This window comes from Arvicanthis niloticus, chromosome 6, assembly GCF_011762505.2.
Source record: "Arvicanthis niloticus isolate mArvNil1 chromosome 6, mArvNil1.pat.X, whole genome shotgun sequence".
Classification (NCBI taxonomy): domain Eukaryota; kingdom Metazoa; phylum Chordata; class Mammalia; order Rodentia; family Muridae; genus Arvicanthis; species Arvicanthis niloticus.
Window position 1 is genome coordinate 106,355,845 of NC_047663.1, and position 18,270 is coordinate 106,374,114.

At 50.7% G+C, this 18,270-nt stretch overlaps 2 protein-coding genes across 2 annotated transcripts; both read left to right on the forward strand.

The window, feature by feature from the left end:
* Positions 1-3,946: 3,946 nt before the first annotated feature.
* Positions 3,947-11,576, forward strand: LOC117710398 (epididymal-specific lipocalin-8). The gene is made up of 6 exons (XM_076937578.1): positions 3,947-8,748; positions 9,656-9,786; positions 10,244-10,314; positions 10,612-10,716; positions 10,797-10,886; positions 10,980-11,576. Exons 1-6 carry the CDS (start codon positions 8,656-8,658, stop codon positions 11,117-11,119), a joined length of 630 nt encoding a protein of 209 aa, XP_076793693.1. The 5' UTR covers positions 3,947-8,655; the 3' UTR covers positions 11,120-11,576.
* Positions 10,979-17,884, forward strand: LOC117711325 (epididymal-specific lipocalin-5). Its single transcript, XM_076937577.1, has 7 exons — positions 10,979-11,005; positions 11,585-13,813; positions 14,030-14,166; positions 15,824-15,903; positions 16,398-16,502; positions 16,658-16,759; positions 16,847-17,884. The coding sequence occupies exons 2-7, from the start codon at positions 13,697-13,699 to the stop codon at positions 16,882-16,884; spliced, it is 579 nt and encodes a 192-aa protein (XP_076793692.1). The 5' UTR covers positions 10,979-11,005; positions 11,585-13,696; the 3' UTR covers positions 16,885-17,884.
* The last annotated feature ends 386 nt before the right edge of the window (positions 17,885-18,270 follow it).

The following is an 18,270-nucleotide window of genomic DNA, read 5'->3' on the forward strand; positions in this document are numbered from 1 at the left end:
GTGCCGTCTGCTCATTCCCCAAACCCAGGGTTTTGCTGGTCTATAAAGCTAGTGCCACTGGGGCTGGGTGACTTGGGTGCTAGGGGTGGAGAGCAGGTGTAGGGATGGGGTTAGTCCTGCTGAACTGGATACCTTTGCTTTTTTGAGGCTCAAGCTGGGGTCTTACTGCAACCTAAAAGGTACTAGGCCTCCAGCTGTGCCTAGGTTGGGAGGGACCCAGCTTCAGCTGAAACTAGTCAAAGAAAGCTTTAGACCTGGACACAGGCCCTCTGTGGGCCATTTGACAGTGAGAAATAGAGGCTCAAGGTGATCAGTGGTACCATCCTGGCAGAGACTCTCACTGTGCAACCTCACACAGGCCTCTGCTTCGCTGGTCTTTGGTTTGTCCCTCGGGTTTCAGGGCAAGGAGGTCCACGTGCCTGTGGTCACAGAACTATCCTGAAGTCCTCAGGTCTCTGGCATGTCATTGCCATGGTACCCTATTGCAACGTCTTACTGAACACCAAGGACTATGTGCTGATGTTCACCAGAGCTGTCAGTGCCTCCACGGAGGATGACCCCAATATCCTCATGGGGTTTCTAGCCTGTGGGCTGGCTGGCTGGGAAGGGGCCAAGTACTTAAGCAGGAAGGGATGGCTATGTCCCTCCAGGGTAATGACTATAACTAGGATGATGGTTAATACCTGAGGATAGGGACCCAGGGGTACTTCTGAGTTCTAGATAGGTCCAGTTAGGGACCAGGAAGCCTTCTGGTAGTAGGTTGGCCTAACACTGCTTATATTCTGATGCTAAGTCCTGGCCACCAAGATTTGGAGTCAGCACATAGCTTCAGGGAACCTGCCCCCAGTTCATTCTGATTGGTAAATAAAGATGCCAGCAGCCAATAGCTGGAGAGGAGGGACATAGATGGGGTTTAGGGTTCCCAGGCTTGGGACCAGGAGGAAGGAGGGAGACTCAGAGGTTGCCATGGAAGGGTAATAAGGTGTAGGAGGGAGAAGCAGAGCCACCATGCAAAGGGGCCAAGAGAACGTCGTAGCCCAGAGGGCTGCTCAACTGGGTCAAGAGCAGCCCGGATGGAACATAAAATTAGTAAGTAGCAACTTGGACTTATCAGTGGGAGGTAGACTCTAACAACATGGAGGTTAGGCAGTGGTCTAGCTATTGTGCTACTTAAGGCATATTAAAATATAAAGGTTTTCTGTGTGTGTCTTTCATTTGGGAACATAAATCACTGAGGTCGGTAGTAACCCGGTACTGGGCTTTATTTAAATTATTAATACTACATGGGAGCATCTGATGGTCTTATATCAGGGAACCCTGAGGAGCACCCTACTTCCATACATACATCCCCTCTCCAGGGTCTCACTTGTGTGGTACAGCAGGGGTGGACCCAACGCCTGTCCACGTTTTAGCCGCCGCTGCTACTTCCTATGCAGCCCTGGACTACCTGGATGTCTGTGTCTCTGATACTGACTAGAGCTCCGTCGCAGTGGTCTATATCAACAAGGAGCTGGGAGGCTTAGCACCACGATACAGCTCCACAGTGAGAGGCCTGCAATTCCTGGATGTCTGGTCTCACTTCACCTCTCGGTGTCCCCAGATTCCCCTTCCCCTCTGGCCCTATCCAGCTTCTCCCTCCTTCCTTGCCCACGGTTTAGGTCATGCTTGGGATTGTCCCACATCTTACCCTTTAGGATTTGCCCCCATCTCATTCAGCTGGGACAGGCTGGCTAGGACAGGCATGGTAGATGGTAGGTGGAGGTGGGTGGAAGAAAGTGGTAGGGGACCAGGAAGGGCTTGCTGGCAGGGGTCCCTGAGGAGCAGCCACACGGATAGCTCTTTAGGGTGGGAATCTTTACTTTCTTCCCCAAGTCTGAGGCTGATTCTACTTTAATTTTCCCTACCTCCCAAAATGGAGAGATGAGAGCCAGGGGCTGGGGGGGTGTAGGGAAGCTGCAGGGAAAGATATTTGAGGAGACAGGGCTTAGTGTGAAGTGAGCACCCTGGCCTCCATGAGGACCTTCTGCAAAATAAGAGACTGTGCAACGTGTGTGTGTGTGTGTGTGTGTGTGTGTGTGTGTGTGTGTGTGTGTGTGTGCTTGTTGACATAAAGCCTAGCCCTGGAAAGGTTTTGTAGAGGGACAGCACACAGCCAACAGCCTTGCTATCAGGGCCCCAGGAAGTGGTATGAGCCTAGGAGACTCCCCCCCCCCCCCATTTCTTTATTCACTTTACATCCTGATCATCCCCCCTCATCCCTCCTTTCAGCCCAGCCCCACCCTTACAGGTCCTTCCCACATTATCTTCTCTCCTTCTCCTCAGAGAAGGGTATGTCCCCTTAGGTTCTACCCACACCCCCACTCCCCACCCTGGGACATCCAGTTACAACAGGACTAAATGCATCTTCTCCCACTGAGGCCCAACCAGACAGTCCAGCTAGAGGAAGGGGATCCAATGTCAGGCAACAGAGTCAGAGACAGCCTCTGCTCCAATTGTTAGAGAACCCACATGAAGACCAAGCTGCACATCTGCTACAAATGTGTAGGGGGCCTAGGTCCAGCCCCTGCATGCTCCTTGGTTGGTAGTTCACTTTCTGTGAACCCTCATGGGCTCAGGTCAGTTGACTGTAGGTATGCTTGTGGTGTTCTTGACCCCTCTGGCTCACTCAATTCTACCCCCAAGTCTTCCACAGACTCCCCTAGTTCTGACTGATGTTTGGCTGTGGGTCTCTGCATCTGTTTCTGTCCACTGCTGGATGAAGCCTCTCTCAGGAGACTCTTATGCTAGGTTCCTGTCTGCAAGCATAGCAGAGTATCATGAATTGTGTCGGGGTTGTCTCTCTCCCATGGGTTGGGTCTAAAGTTGGGGCAGTCACTGGCTAGCCATTCCCTCAGCCTCTGCTCCATCTTTATCCCTGCACATCTGGTAGGCAGGACAAATTTTGGGTTGAAGGTTTTGTGGGTGGGTTAATGTCCTCCTTCCTCCACTGGAAGTCCCACCTTGCTACAGGAGGTGGCCACTTCAGTCTCTATATGCCCTGCTGGTAGGAGTCTCAGCTAGGGTCACCCCCATAGACTCTCTGAAGCCTCCCCCCTGACACCAGCTCCAGGTTTTTGCCTTATCCTAGAAATCCCCCCCCCCATTGATTTCCATTCTTAGTCCCAGCCCCCTCCCAACCTGCCTCTCCCCACACCTGCTAACCATCCCCATTCCCCTCCTCTCCTCTTCTCCCACCCAGTTCCCTCTCTCCATCCACCTTTAGTGAATATTTTGTTTTTCTGTCTGAGTGAGATTCACACATCTTCCCTTGGGCCCTCCTTGTTACCCAGTTTCTTTGGGTCTGTGGACTGTAGCATGGTTATCCTTCATTTTAATGTCCACTTATAAGTGAGTACATATCATACATGTCTTCTGGCTCTAGGTCACCTCACTCAGGATGATATTATCAAGTCCCATCCATTTGCCTCCAAAATTCATGATTTCCTTGTTTTTAATGGTTGTGTAGTATTCCATTGTGTAGATGGACCACATTTTTTAAAAATCCATTCTTCAGCTGAGGGACATTTAGCGTGTTTCCAGTTTCTGGCTATTACGAATAAACATAGTTTATATTACATTACAAATAATATACTATGGACAAACATAGTTGAGCCAGCGTCCTTGTGGTATGGTGGAGCACCTTTTGGGTATATGCCCAGGAGTGGTGTAGTTGGGTCTTGGGGTAGAACTATTTCCAGTTTTTTTGAGAAACTGCCACATTGATTTCCAAAGTGGCTGCACCAGTTTTTACTCCCACCAGCAGTGGAGGAGAGCTCCCTTGCTCCACGTCCTGTCATTTGAGGTGGTTTTGTTTATTTGGAATATATATATATATATATATATATATGATTTTATTTATGTAAATACATGGTCACTGTCCTCAGACACACCAGAAGAGGGCATAGGGCCTCATTGCAGATGGTTGTGAGCCACCATGTGGTTGCTGGGAATTGAACTCAGGACCTCTGGAAGAGCAGTCAGTGCTCTTAGCCTCTGAGTCATCTCTCCAGCCCATCACTTGAGTTTTTGTCCTTTTGATTTGCATTTCCCTGATGACTATGGATGTTGAACATTCTTTAAGGGCTTCTCAGCCATCCCAGATTCCTCTGTTTAGCTCTGTGCCCATGGCTAGGGCACTCTTTACTCACCCCTCTCTTGCCTCTCTTGCCTCTGCCACAGCCACTGCGAAGGGTGCACATATAATCCCTTCTCTGCAGCAGGCAGGTCCTAAGACCCCAGTCCCCAGGACCTGAAGGCCTTTTGAGACTTCTACCCAACAATGGGGCTCCTGGGTAACATGATGGCAGTGCCACCCAGATCAGGTACTAGTTGAGCTAGCCCACCAGACCACGTGCCTGGGTCATCCCTTCAGGTCTGCAGAGTGCAGGTCTACATTGCCTAGGCCCCCTTCTGTCTCCAGCACAGCTAAGGAGCTCCTGATAGTGATGGTTCTTAGATCAGCTCTGTGAGGACTGGAGAGTGAGCAGGACTCAAGCACCCAGGGATGTGGCTGGCGGAAAGAAGGAAAATCAACGATCTTCTCATGTGTGCTCCCCTGGGCTAGGAAGTACTCAGGCATCACGAGAGACCAGCGCCAACATCTTCAGGTTAGGTGTGGGATAAGTTTTCTTCTGAGTTTGGGATGGCGAGATCCTTGGTGCCTTTATCCTGCTCCTGAAATCTGCTGTCCTTCCTACCTGTCGAGTCTCATGCTTATGGCTTAAGTTTAGACATTTCTGGTAGAAGAAGCCACACTGGTTTCTTGGGACCATCATAATAAGCCAGGGCAAAGAGACAGAAAGAATTCTCTTCTAGTCTAGGAGGCTGGACGAGGGCTCTTGCCAACCCTACTCCCATCCTCCAGCTTCTGCTGTGTCTTCTGTTCTGGGCAGCCTTAGTCTTGACTGCATCACTAATATCTGCCTCTTTCTTCTGCTCGTCTTTGTCTGAATTCTTCCATCCATAAGGATGCAGTCTTTGGGTTAGGACCTCCTGAACCTAACCATCATCTGAGATCCTTAGCCAAGGTTAAGAAACTTTGTCTTCCAGTAAGATACTGTTTGAAGGTTCTGGGTGGGAGATACTGTTCAATCCAGTGTACCCCATGTTTTCCTAGCCTTTGGGTCCCGCTTCCCAGGGCTTGTACCATACCTTTAATTGTATCATCCTGTTCCCAAGAACCCCAAGGGAGGAGAACTGCTTCTTAACTACAGGGTTGGGGTAGAAGTCTTTGGAATCTTGATACAGGTAAGTTTGTGGGGAGACCCACCAAACCAAACCATGGCAGAAAGCTGCCCAGTTCCTACCCAAGCTCATTGGTAACAACTTTGGTACTCACAAGGCCACAGTAGTAGATGACATGTCAATGTATGAAAGCCACTTGGATAGAGGGGGTGGGGGGTGACACCCTATGGCTTATCCTGGGATGGGGAGTTTGTGGTGTTTCTTCAAATCTGTAGCCCTCTTGTTCTTTTCCCAGAATCCTCTGTATGTTGGTATTTTGCTGGTCATGATAGGCCTCGTATTATCCTCTCCTCCTGCCTGCTTACCCAGAATGCCTGCTGTTTTGACTGTCCATGGATCTAAACACCTGTGCTAAGCTTACGTATTCTCTATCATCGGGTAGTTTTGAAAACATAAGAGGATAGACTCAATGCCAAGTCACCCTGTCATTTTTCCTGTTACTACAGTCTCAGTCTCTCTGCCCAGAGCCTGGTAGGGCCTAGGGGTTACTAGTTCTGTAAGAATTATGGATTCAGAAGTGCAGCAGTTCTCTACGGTGTCTGGCAAAGTGCCTTGCAGAGGCATCTCTAGTCTGGGGTCAGGGCCAGTGTGGGAGGTTTTTACTGGTTTCCAGAAGCTTTGGTGACAGAATTATCTTTCCTTGTCTTTGTGGGTTGGTAGCCTTAGGGGCAGTGCCTAGCTTGTGGGGAGTATGGAGGACATTTGACAATGAAGTGGTGATGGTGTGATGCCCTTTTAGGGTAGGATGAACTTGGAGCTGCCAACCTCAAGAGTGTCAATCTCACTTTAGCGACCGAGAGACCCTCTTGGGTCCCACATTCTTCCTTCTGGTGTCCCTACTCTTGTCCTTCTCTTTCTACCCAATAAACAGATTCAGCATCCACATGACTCCTTGACTCTTTGGAGATGCGCTTGGGCAGGGCATAGTGGACCCTTTCTTCATCCCAGCCCTCTGGCCACTTAGGGAGAGTGGGCAGAATGTTTCATTCAAATTTGATGAGGGAAGTTGCTGCACCCACGAGGAAAATTGAGTACAACATATGTGGCATGCATGGGTCACAGTGTCTTTGGTGAAACCGAGGTGCCTTGTGAGGACAGGCTCTAGGCTCCCTTGGGTCTCACTGGTTGGATGTAGGAGCTGGAACAGCAGGGAGGCCATAATGCTGACCTTGTCTGGGTTTCCATTCCCATCCCTCCATGATATCAGGCAAATGCTTTGGACCTCCGGGAGCCTGAGAAATTGATCAGGGCAGTGGCCACTGTGCTCAGAGACCTTTCTAGGCTGGCTGCCATGTGATTTCCATGACAGATCTCCTGGATACATAGCTCACTCCATCCATTCTTTTTTTTCTCAGATTGAGACACTGAGGCTCAGAGGCTGGGCAGGTTACTCGAGGTCACATGATGGGCAAATTCAGGAGTCTCTGTGCTGCTCTTGAACAAGATGTGAAGTACAGGGGTCCCTCCCCGGGGATTATCACTGCTCTTGTCCTCATGTCACAGAACTCTTTTAATGGGTCTACTTCAAAGGCCAGGCGTGGGGATCAGGAAGGGGCTGGTTCTGCTCCATTGCTTCTCTGTCTGTGGTCTTTACACAACAAGAACCCGAAGCAATTAGCCTTCACAGCTGCTGCCCTCATCCTGACCCGGTCACCCAGAGAACCAAGTACCTCCCACACCACTTCCCTTACACTCCAGCCAAAACCATCTCTGTATCCCCAAGGGCCCTGGCTTGTCAGCCTGTTGTTGGGACCAGTGGGTCTTTGGCTTCCCTCCTGATGCCCCAAGGTCTTTGGATGGTTCCTTCTGGCACCCAGTGTGCTTCCTCTTCTGACTCATTCTTCACACCTTCCTCACAGCCCACCCCAATTCTTCTGTAGCCTGGTTCCCTCTGGAGGGTGGGCTTCAGTGGTCACAACTTTCCTGTGAGCTATCCAAGGCTTGAGCAACTCCAGGAGGGTCCAAAAGATTGAAGACCGGTCCTGCAGGATGAGGGCTGCTGACCTGGGTAGAGCTGTTTTGGGGTACCCTGGGGTCCTCTCCCAGGCACACAGAACCTGCGTCTCTGCTGCATAAGCTGGGGGTTAAGAGATTTGAGCCGCAAGTGACTAAGTCCTTTTGGGAATGTCAGTTAGGGAGGGCTTTGCATCCAGGGTGCTTCGTGGTTCTAGTTTATCCTGTTTCTTTCCTTTTTATTGGAAGGAAATAGAAAATCGTGAGAAAAATTAGCATTTTTAGTTTTTTTCCTAGAGAGTGAGAGACTTTGTTTTAGTGTCAACCACAAATAAAGTTGATTTTAAAGATCAAAGTTGTCTGCCTTAAAAAAATTTTTCTGTGGTCTGAGAGGTATTTGTTTCATATACTGAAAAACCGTGTCACTGGGGCTGGGAAGATGGCTTAGTTGTTAAAGTGGTTCCTTCAGAGCCCATGTAAAAAGCCAGGCATGGTGTGTGTATTGGAAATCACACGGTGCAGTGCTGGGCAGACAGAGATGGGGGGGTGTCTCTGGGGCTCACTGGCTAGGCAGCCTACTCAGCACACTCCAGGTTAGGAAGAGACTCTGTCTTAAAAAAATAAGTAACCAGCCAACCATCCAACCAATCAATGAACTAGCTAGCTAACTAACTGACTAACTAACTAATGAAGCAAACAAACGAAAACACAAAGTGACTTGTACTGGAGGAACACCTGAGGCTGAACTCTGGCTTCCAACATCCATGTAAATATATGTACACCTACACACACACACACACACACACACACACACACACACACACACACACACACAGAGTGGAGGGTGGTCCTGGGAGTGCAGGATGCTGTAAGATGTGAGGTTCCTGGTGGGTTCCAGGCCTCCTTGTCCACCTCACTATTTTGTTAATGTTTTAAACTCATTGTTACAAATGGAGAAACTGGCCGGGTGGTGGTGGCCCACGCCTTTAATCCCAGCACTTGGGAGGCAGAGGCAGGCAGATTTCTGAGTTTGAGGCCAGCCTGGTCTACAGAGTGAGTTCCAGGACAGCCAGGGCTACACAGAGAAACCCTATCTCGACCCCCCTCCCCTCCCCAAAAAAAAACAAATGGAGAAACTGAGATGAATAGTAGCTTGTGGAGGTCACAGCTCAGAGGGTGGGGCTGGACTTGGCTGGTGCAGTCTTACTGCATGGTTCATCACTATCCACATGCTAGGATGGAGGCAGCTTAACTGCCATCTTAGCTTGGTCCAACCCCTCTCTGGATGTGGGTTGATAGCATTTGAGCAGAATCTCTGCTTTGTCCAGTGACATTCTCTGAGTGGTTGCACATGCTTGCACACTCCCCAAATATAAGCTCCCGCCTTCCATAAACAGAAGCCACAAGCCGGGCCCTGAGATGGAAGCCAGGCTGCTGAGCAATGTCTGTGGACTCTTCCTGGTGTTCCTGCTACAGGCAGAGTCTACCAGGGTGGAGTTAGTACCAGAGAAGGTGCCTCTTTCTTCTTGGCTTGGAGGCACTACTGGGGCTTAATGGGAAGTTGGACAGGGAGAGAACAGAATATACAGCCATTGGAAGTCTCTCTCTCTTCCATCTAACTCCTAGTTGGTTGCAACCTAGCTGGAAGGGGCTGGACCCACTCTTGGGGCCTTCAGCCCTAAGACATCAGACAGTGTGAATTCCTAGTGAAGCTCTGAGCTCTGTGGACTCCTCCCCTCCCTGAGTCCTCTCATGTGCCACCTGTCTTGAGGCAGAGTTGCTGTCCTCAGGCCTGTCCTTGGTGATTTACAGATTTGGGGTCCCTTCCTGCTTCTTAGTTCATAGGGTTTCTAAAACCCTATCCTTGTGCACTGTGGGGCCAGAAGAGGACTTCTCTAGAGCAGACAGCTTGTTGTTTGAATTCTTCCTTCTATGCCCCAACTCCCCATCCTTCCAGAAATTTCCAGACTCACACTGTAAACTCAGAGGGGGCAGCAGGCTTTGGGGGACATAGATTCTTTTCTCTGGTAACAGTAATGAGTTTCTAAAAGTTTCAGGTGATGTCCTGTGCTCTGAGAACATTGCCACTCTAGGAGATCATGATCCCAGGAGGCTGAGATTAGTAGAACCATGCTCCATCAGTGTGAGAGCTGTAGGCCTGGATACTTGCTCCCCAGACACCAGGAGTAAACCTTGTCAGTATCTTCTAGAAGGGACATTTCTGTTTGGTGTCCTGAAAGGTCCCCTGGGAAGGAAAACTTGACTGAGGACAAGTGGCTTCCAGTCTCACGACTATGGATTGCTCCTCAAACCTACTGTTGCCTGAGTGTCCCTGAAACACCCTCTACAGCACAGGTGCTGGAGACCCAGTTTGGCTTGGCTGCGCAGAGCCAGGGATATTTCTAGTTCTGTTCTCTAGATTGCAGGATTCTGGAAGGAAGTGGCTGTGGCTTCTGACCAAAACTTGGTGCTGAAGGCTCAAAGGAGGGTAGAGGGCTTGTTCCTCACCTTCAGTGGGAGGAACATCACTGTGAAGGCCGTATACAACAGGTAAGAGGCTTGGGCCATTTGGGGATGCGGCCTGCTGGGAAGGAAGATCATACATGTAGTTGAATACAGACAAAGCTACACCTCTTCTAGTGGTGAGATCATCAGTATGTGGGCTAGTCTTTTCCATGTCTGTCTGCTTGGGTCCTCTAACCCCAGAGAAAGCTAAATTTCAGACTCTTAGATCTGCCTTTCTGTCAAAATATAAGTAAGGACTTTAGATAAAGCCCTATTGTTTTATAAGAGAATGTGAGTAGTAGTATCTGCCTGGATCTCTGATGGTGAAAGGCTGGGGCGGGCAGCACTGCCCCGTGCATAGCCCCTTCCACATGGACCCTACACTACAGCATGGTCATGAGCTTGACAGCATCCTTTCTGAAGCAATGCCTCACTTAAGAATGTGCCCAGCAGGTGGAATGTGGGCTGGCCTGTTCTTAACGGACACTATGCTGCTTTTCAGCTCTGGAAGTTGTGTTACAGAAAGATCAGCTGGTTCAGAAAGAGACACTGTAGGGGAATTTACTTTTCCTGGTAAGTACTGTTGCTTTGTTGCCAAAGTTGCAGCTGTCTGAGCCTGGGCATCTCCCCCTTGGCCTTGCTCTCTGTGTCCTTCCTAGGATTCTCAGGCCCTAGATCCCAAGCCCCTCATCTCTACTAGTGTACAGGGTTGACCTTCAGAAGTTGTCTTCTCAGATGTCACAGGCAGGTCCCAGCACTAGGTAGAAACAGAAAGGAGTTAGATTCTACAGACCCAGGCTTCAAAGTCAGCTCCCTGGGGTGTTCAGGTCTGAGCAAGCCTCCTTAGCCCTGCCACTGCCACTCCTGAAGGCAACAGGGAGATCCACGTGCTGGACACGGACTACGAACACTACACCATCCTGAAGCTGACCCTGCTCTGGCAGGGTAGAAACTTCCATGTGCTCAAGTACTTCAGTAAGTTCAGCCTGGGCTGGGGCTCTGCCCTGCAACTGCCTTCCTTCAGGCTGCCAGCCCAATTCTGCTGTGTCCCACAGCTCGGAGCCTTGAGAATGAGGATGAGCCCGGCTTCTGGAGGTTCCGGGAAATGACAGCAGACCAAGGCCTTTACATGCTGGCCCGACATGGTGAGTACAGCATCTTGGGGAGGATGCTGTATCAGGCTCCTGTGATGGGATCTGGTGCCCTACTGACTGTACTAATGCTGTCCCATCTGGCAGGGAGGTGTGCTGAGCTCTTGAAAGAGGTGAGTCCACTACCGGCTCCCATGAAGCCCCTGCTGGTACTACTAGATCCTGATCCTGGAGAGGAGAGGTCGTCCATCCCTCCTCTGATCAAGACAACCAACAGCCCCAACTAGCAGCTTCAGATGCATCTGTTTTTTAGTCTTTGGAAAGAGCAGTCTGCTATGTGACCCAAGCTGTCATGCTAGACTCTTTGGTGTGGCCAGAACTAGGTTGGGGAAGAGAGGTCCTTTGTTTGTATTGTTCTGCATAGCAAGGCTGTGCAGGGTTCTGGGCCAACTAACTCTGTCCCTTCGTGTCCTGACAGTGGGATGGGGTATTCAGCTTTGTTAGATATCTCGGGGTTTCCTGTGTCAAGTGTCATGCTAACCCATGACCTAGACAACCTCACAGTCACAGCCCGTGCCCCAGAGGTTGACACTGTAACCCATTTTGCAGATAGAGACTCCAAGGCCTAGAGAACCAGTGCTTTGCCAAGCCAAGTAGCTGGGGTACCAGGTACCTGGCTTGTGACACTTGACCGGTGCCTCAGTGTCCCTGAAGGCCATGCATGACCCTAAGCTCTGCTGTTCTGCCTGCAGGGACTGGTCTGAGTAGCTCCTACCCAGGTCTGTGGTTGCAGCTCCACCTACCTGGCCTCTCCTGCTCCTGCCTGAAGAACCTCTGCACCTGCTCCAAATAAATCCTGCTGCCAAATGCTGCCCAGAATTTTTTCATGGGGGTAGGGAAAGGGGCAGCAGAATGCTTTTCTGGCCCAGGTGGAGAGAACAAGCCTGCATTTTGGGGGAATGTTTGTGAATGTGCCTCACACACGGGCCAGCCAGTCCTGGACAACCATGTGGAAAGGTTCTGCCCCACCCTGCCCTGCCCTGCCCTGCCCCACCCATGCTGCTGTGGGCAGTGGGTCCCAGCATCTCCTTCTCATTTTGTGCTCATAAATGCCGGTGGCACCCCAGGATGCTATAAGCAAAAATGAGAGCAGTCTGGAGCTTTGTGGGCAGCTGTGCAGAGGAGTAGCGGAGAGATGCTTTTAAAGACGGCTGCCTCATGGTCAAGACCTGGAAGTGTGGCCTCCAGGAAATACATGTGGAACTCTGTGTCTCTGGCCATCATGGAGCCTCTGACCTTCCCACTGCCCACCTTGTTGGCTGCACCTCTGCACCTATCTTTACTTAACACATCCTTCTGAAGTGTCTGGTCCCCACTGGACAGCTGGGCAGCTGCCATTCAAAGGACAGAATAGACTCCATGCCATGGCCCCTTTCCTGAAACCAGTACCCAGTATCTGTCATTGCATTCTGGAGATGGCAAAGGTGTTGCAGGGTTTGTTTATTTGATCAAAACACAGGAGGCTTTTTTTTTTCTTTTCACACAGACTTTCTAAGAATACAGGTCCTTACTGCTGGTTATACAGCCTTCTGCAAAACTCCCGGTGCCAAAGGTTCCAGAGCTTCCTTCATTGGACTTCAGGGATCACTTCCAAATCACAGATTCTAGCGTGAGATTATCAGCATCAGGACAGCTCAGTTCTGAATAGACCCAACACTCTTGAGGTTTTCAGGGAGGATTGGAGGCCTGGCTGCTAATTTGGGGCCGGCTGAGATGAGGAGCCTAGGCATAGCCCCAGTGGTGGCCTGACTTGATCTGGACTTCCTCAGAATAGCTGGTTGACTGGTTTCAAGAGCTGGGAACACTGATTTCTGTCAGGAAGAAAGAGGGAGCATCAGTCCACTAGCTGGGCTACCAGAAGATCCAATGGGCCGTCACCTCTGTCTGCATTAGATGTCCCTCTCTACATTTTTATAGCCCTGAATCATTTTTATAGTCCTTAACTGTTCTCCATGCCTTCTCCCTGGCTCCTCTCTCCCTCTCCTTATAATTCGAACACCAGTTGTAGTTGATAGTACTTCTCTATCCTTGTCTGTGCCCTGAAGGATCAGGGCCTGAGCTATCCCTAGGGGGTGGTATCACAAGAGGCTGTCTCTTTGCTGTTTAGCCTGCACAGGTGGCCTGGCCCTAGCTGCTCAGCTCTTCACCTGGAAGCTGGAGATTGTGGTCTCTGCCCATAAAGACACATTTGGGAGTAAAGATAATGGCGGGCCAGCAGTGCTAGTGCCAGCCCGGGCATGTTGGCTGCTCAGGTAGCCCTTGGCTGACTGCCATGGCTGCTTCAAAGTGCTCAGAAAGACAGTCATAGAGTTAAAGGATTATGATGTTCTAGCCCACTCCTTAAGAGTCTCAGTCTGCTGGACATAAAGCTGCACAGATTCAACCATGCATGGCTCCAGTGCCCCCAGTCCTGCCCCCGCCATCTCCAGGCCTCTGATGCCTGGGTCACCTGCTACAGCTGGCAGAGTTGTGCCCCTAGCAAATCTTTAGCTGCTCTGTGCCAAGGGGCCTTGGTGGAACCTGCTCTGTCACCCACACATATCTGGAAAGGATCAGATCAATTACTGAGTGGATGGATAGATGCATACATGAGTGGACACCCAGAGGCAAGATCTGTGTCCCCTGGGGGTGGTCCCTCAAGGCCCCACTATCTAGCAGGTGGGTGATCCGCTTGGCTGGTTTACAGTGTGCTTCCAACCCACATAATGAGAACCTTCTATACCTATTCAAAGCATCCACGGGGAAGGATATAAAGTCCAGAGACTCCGAGCCAGAATGTGGCTTCTGGTTGGGGAGCTGAACCCATGTGCTCAGTTGCTAGGCATATGGAGAGCGTCATGCTCTTCACCTTGCTGGGACTGTGTGTGGGGCCGGCAGTTGGCACAGAGGGTGCAGTGGTGAATGACTTCGACGTAAGCAAGGTAGTCACAGTTACAGTGGGCCCGGTTCGGTGCTTTCTATGGAAGTTGGCCCTGCCTAGAGTCAACCTTCAATACTCTACCATGGAACCCTTTACTCCTGACCTTTCTAGACTGTTGCATCCCTTGGAAAGGAAGGGAAGAGAATGGCCTGCAGGGTCCCAGGTCCTGGATGATGGTACACCTGGGTAGTTTCTTTCTCTACTCCCTATCCCCCAGTTTTTAGGCTTCTGGTATGAGATTGCCCTTGCCTCCAAGATGGGTACTCACGGCTCGGCACACAAGGAAGAGAAGATGGGAGCCATGGTAGTCGAGCTGAAAGAGAACATTCTGGCTCTGACCACCACCTATTACAAGTGAGTTAAGGCTTTGTCTATGGCCATAGAGGGAAGTTGGGGCAGTCTGTGCAGTGCTCTAGGCTTTCCCCAGAGGTACCGCTGCCCACGCCTGTGCTGCAGCTTCAACTCTAGAGGGGGATGAAGAGGCAACTGTTTCAGATAAGACCAGACATCTTTGGCATTGTGAGTATACCATTGTCTACCAAGTCAGTTTAGGGGCTGACTTTCAACTGTGTGATCATGTTAAGAATTTGACCTCCAGACTGTCACCCTGGACTCTGAGCAAAGCAAGTAACTGACCAGACAGCCTTAAGGTCCAGTTTCCTAGCTCCAGGGTCATGAGACATGCCAGCTTCTGGTGGACAGATGTCAAGGCCTGAGAAGTGAGGCAAGGTTGACCTGTGTCATTTCCTCATCTTGGTACTCAGTCTAGCAGTATCAAAGTTGACATGTATCGATTGGCCAGGAGACACCTTTGAGTTCCACAAGTTGAAGCCAGATCCTTCCACAAAGACATGTGTTCTCAGAGTGTCCCTTTAAACTGTGTACTTTCATCCCAGAGTGGCCCTTGGATGTATGAATTTGTCTCTCTCAGTCATGCATGTCCCTGATCCCCAGGAAATGTGTCCTCAGATGTATATAACCATGGTTCTCAGAGCGTGTACCTTCAGATGTGTATCCTGTCACCTTAATGTGTGTCCCACAAGATGACATACCAGAGTATGTCCCTGACTCTCAGAATATGTGTCCTTCAGACCCAAGTATGTCTCTTCACCTCAATATTGTGTTCTTCAGCTGTGTGTGACTCTGTTACTCGGAGACTACGGACCTTACATATATGTCTTTGCTTCTCACTATGCTTCTAAATATGTATGTCACTCTATCACCAAGTGTGTTCCTCAGTAACTCTCCCCCAAATGTGTGTCTCTTCACGTCAGGAAGTTCGTCCCTTGGATGTATGTTTCCATGCTCCTGGATGGCTTATTCATATCAGCATGTCCCTCAGTGGCACTGAGTGGGTCTCTCAGGTGTGTTTGTTCTTGTACCTCAGACTGTGTTCTTCAGACACGAGTGTGACACTGTTTCTCATACTGTGTCCCTCAGATGGGTACACATCCCGATTCTCAGCACTGGTAAGTGGATCCTCAGATGGAATCACAGGGGGACATTTCTACAGCCACTTCTTGATACTCTGGCTCCATCTCCCTGCGTAGTCACTGGGTAGAAGCCCTGTTCACTTGGGTCATAGGCTCAGAAGACATTAGGCCAGCTGTTGTGCTGGTCTCTGGACCCCTGTGTCACCCACCCTGCTCCCTCAGGGCATGTATCATAAAGCCTGGTGGGCAGATGGTTGGTGGTCTCTTCCTTCTCTTTCCTTTCATTCTTCCCTACACCTGTCTGTCTGTCTCTCTAGCTCAGGCTGCCCAGGGATGTGCACACATCCCAGGGATACAGTCTCTGAGGAAAAGTGTAACACTTGTGTCTGAAGAACATGGTTTGAGGTACAGGAACAGACATACCACTGCTATGAGGGATACACTTTTTACCCTCTTTGTCTGCATAGCCCAGGCTGCTCCGAGTTAGGTATATAGCCCAATTTGGCTTCAGACTGCAATCCTTTTGACTCAGTACCCTAACCTTCCAGTGTTGGGATTACAGGCCTTTGTCTTTGTAGTGAGGACCACTGTGTGCTGGAGAAAGTTGTAGCCACTCAGGTGGATGGTCCAGCGAAGTTCAAGGTTACCAGAATATCAGGCAAGAATGCTATCCCAGGATTGGTGGGTGCTGTGGCCTCTCTGGGGCACTTTGGCTTACTCTCAGTGTATACCTACCATTGTTCTGGGTGGGGGTGGGGAAAGGACCCTGCCTCACTGGGGGTGTTGTCTGGTGTATCTTGACTGAACCTCTGAGGGCAAGGGTGTGTGTTCAGTGCCATGCCCAGATGTCAGGAGCCTGGGCAGGTGCCCCTGAAGCCACTGGCCTCAGCCTCTCCTGTCTTTGCCACAGCTTTGGCAGCCTCGTCTCTGAAATCCTAGGTGTGATTCAGTATTCATTTATCTGGGTCCTTGGGTATCCCTGATTCAGATCCTCCTCTCTGATTCAGAAAGTCCCTCAGACTCTCAAGGCCCATTCCAGGCTGTCCCAGTGTGTTGTAGGCACATGCTTGCTTGTGTGCAGAAGCACAGTTAGGAACAGAGAGCCCTGACCAAGCAAGTGAGAGGGTGTCTAGAATCTTCCTCTGTTCCCAGGAAAGAAAGAAGTTGCTGTAGTAGCCACAGACTATATGACGTACGCCGTGATTGATATCACCTCTCTGGTGTCTGGGGCAGTTCACCGGGCCATGAAACTGTACAGTAAGCCCAGTCTAGACTCATCTGGGGCTGGGGTGAGGGTAACCTCTCCTATGCCTCATCTCATTGTCTGGGGTGAGGATAGGAGAGAATCCCAGGGCTACATCAGAGAGGGAGAATGTCTGTGATATAGAAGCCCTGTCCCATCTCACCTGCAGGCCGGAGCTTGGAGGACAATGGGGAAGCCCTGAGTAATTTCCAGAAGATAGCCTTGAAGCATGGGTTTTTAGAAACAGACATATACATTCTCAAGCATGACTGTGAGTAGGGCTCACTGGGGTCAGGGCCTTCCAGGGATGGGCCAGACCTGAGCCCGTGCTGCCCCTTCACTTGGCTTTTGTTCACAGTAACCTGTGTGAATGCATTGCAATCGGTGAGTCTCTGAATGAAGCTGGGCCCTTGCTGGACACCCAGGGTGGGCGGGGGCTCCTTCACATGCCCTTTCTGTCACATCGGGAAAGGTATCGCTTACACTGGTCTGCTATCTGTGGGTAGCTGGGTAGTGTGTCTGATCACATTTACTGGAATAGGCAGATCCGAGTTCCACAACCTAGGCTGCCAGAGGATCAGGAGGGCTCAGTTGTCCCCTCTGGGCATAGCAGCTAGGGGTCGTCTCCATGGTGGGGTCTGGCACTCTCCTGCCTCCATCTCATGTTGCCTTGCCCTGCAGGCTGGTGAATCAAAGCCCTGAAGCAGGTGAGCACGCACCCTTCATTCTACACTGCAGCCTGTGTGTTCTGACACTAGATCCTGGCCCCGCTGGTGTGTATACCCCTCCTCTGGTCAGGACACCCAACGGCATTGCTTGACAGTTCCAGAGAGGCATCTGTTCTGTGGTTTGGAAAGAGATGTAACCTGCAATGTGTGACCAAGCTGTCAGACTAAGTCCTAGGAGGGAAGTAGATGGGTGGATGTTGGGACAGAGAGCTGGGTGGTATGCCCCTTGTCTTCAATTCTGCTCAGCATGAATGGGTGTTCAGGACTACTGCTTGACTCTGTCCCTTCATGTGCCAAGGGCGGGGGGGGGGGGTGTCACAGGGAGAAATGGACCCTGTTGGATATCTTAGGGTTCTCTTCATCCCGTGCTGATCCACCACCAGCATGATCTCATTGCTACAGCCTACCCCCCCTAGATATGACTCATTTTTCAGACAGAGAAATCAAGACTTTGCCAGGGACAACAGGACCCTAGTCTGTGACTCTGGACAGTGAGCGCCTCAGGGTTCCTGGAGGCCACACATGGCTCTGAGCTCGGTTCTTCTGCCTGCAGGAACGGATCTGAGGAGGAAGCAATAGCTCTGCCTACCTGGCCTCTCCTGCCCCTACTCAAGGGGTCCCTGCACCTGTGCCAAATAAAGCTTGCTGCCACACACTGCCCAGCGTCTTTCCTGAGGGCAGAGTAAATAAGGACCGATGGGCTGCAGGGGCAGAAGTGGGCTAGAGCATCACCATCCCTCCAACCATGAAGAAACCATGGCAGTCAGCCAAGGGTCACCAGATGAGCTGCCAACATGCCCGGGCTGACACTAGCACTGCTGGCCCGCCATTATCTTTACCCACAAATTTGTCTTTAAGGGCAGAGTCCACAATCTCCAGCTTCCAGGTGAAGAGCTGAGCATCTAGGGCCAGGCCACCTGTGCAGGCTCCACACATATTCACAGCAACCCTGCTGGATGCAAATGCATTGCATTTTTCTATGAATACTCTTTAACGACACACCTCACATAGCTGGATCAGGTCTGCCCACTGATGGACTGACTCAGGCCCACAG

What these genes read in the sequence shown, in the direction of transcription:
- LOC117711325 (XM_076937577.1), top strand. Translation starts at nt 13,697, where the DNA reads ATGTGCTCAGTTGCTAGGCATATGGAGAGCGTCATGCTCTTCACCTTG. An exon ending in CTGACCACCACCTATTACAA is followed by an intron (nt 14,167 to 15,823) that starts GTGAGTTAAGGC and finishes TTGTCTTTGTAG; the next exon opens with TGAGGACCACTGTGTGCTGG. An exon ending in CAAGGTTACCAGAATATCAG is followed by an intron (nt 15,904 to 16,397) that starts GCAAGAATGCTA and finishes CTCTGTTCCCAG; the next exon opens with GAAAGAAAGAAGTTGCTGTA.
- LOC117710398 (XM_076937578.1), top strand. Translation starts at nt 8,656, where the DNA reads ATGGAAGCCAGGCTGCTGAGCAATGTCTGTGGACTCTTCCTGGTGTTC. An exon ending in AGGGGAATTTACTTTTCCTG is followed by an intron (nt 10,315 to 10,611) that starts GTAAGTACTGTT and finishes CCACTCCTGAAG; the next exon opens with GCAACAGGGAGATCCACGTG. An exon ending in CCATGTGCTCAAGTACTTCA is followed by an intron (nt 10,717 to 10,796) that starts GTAAGTTCAGCC and finishes TGTGTCCCACAG; the next exon opens with CTCGGAGCCTTGAGAATGAG.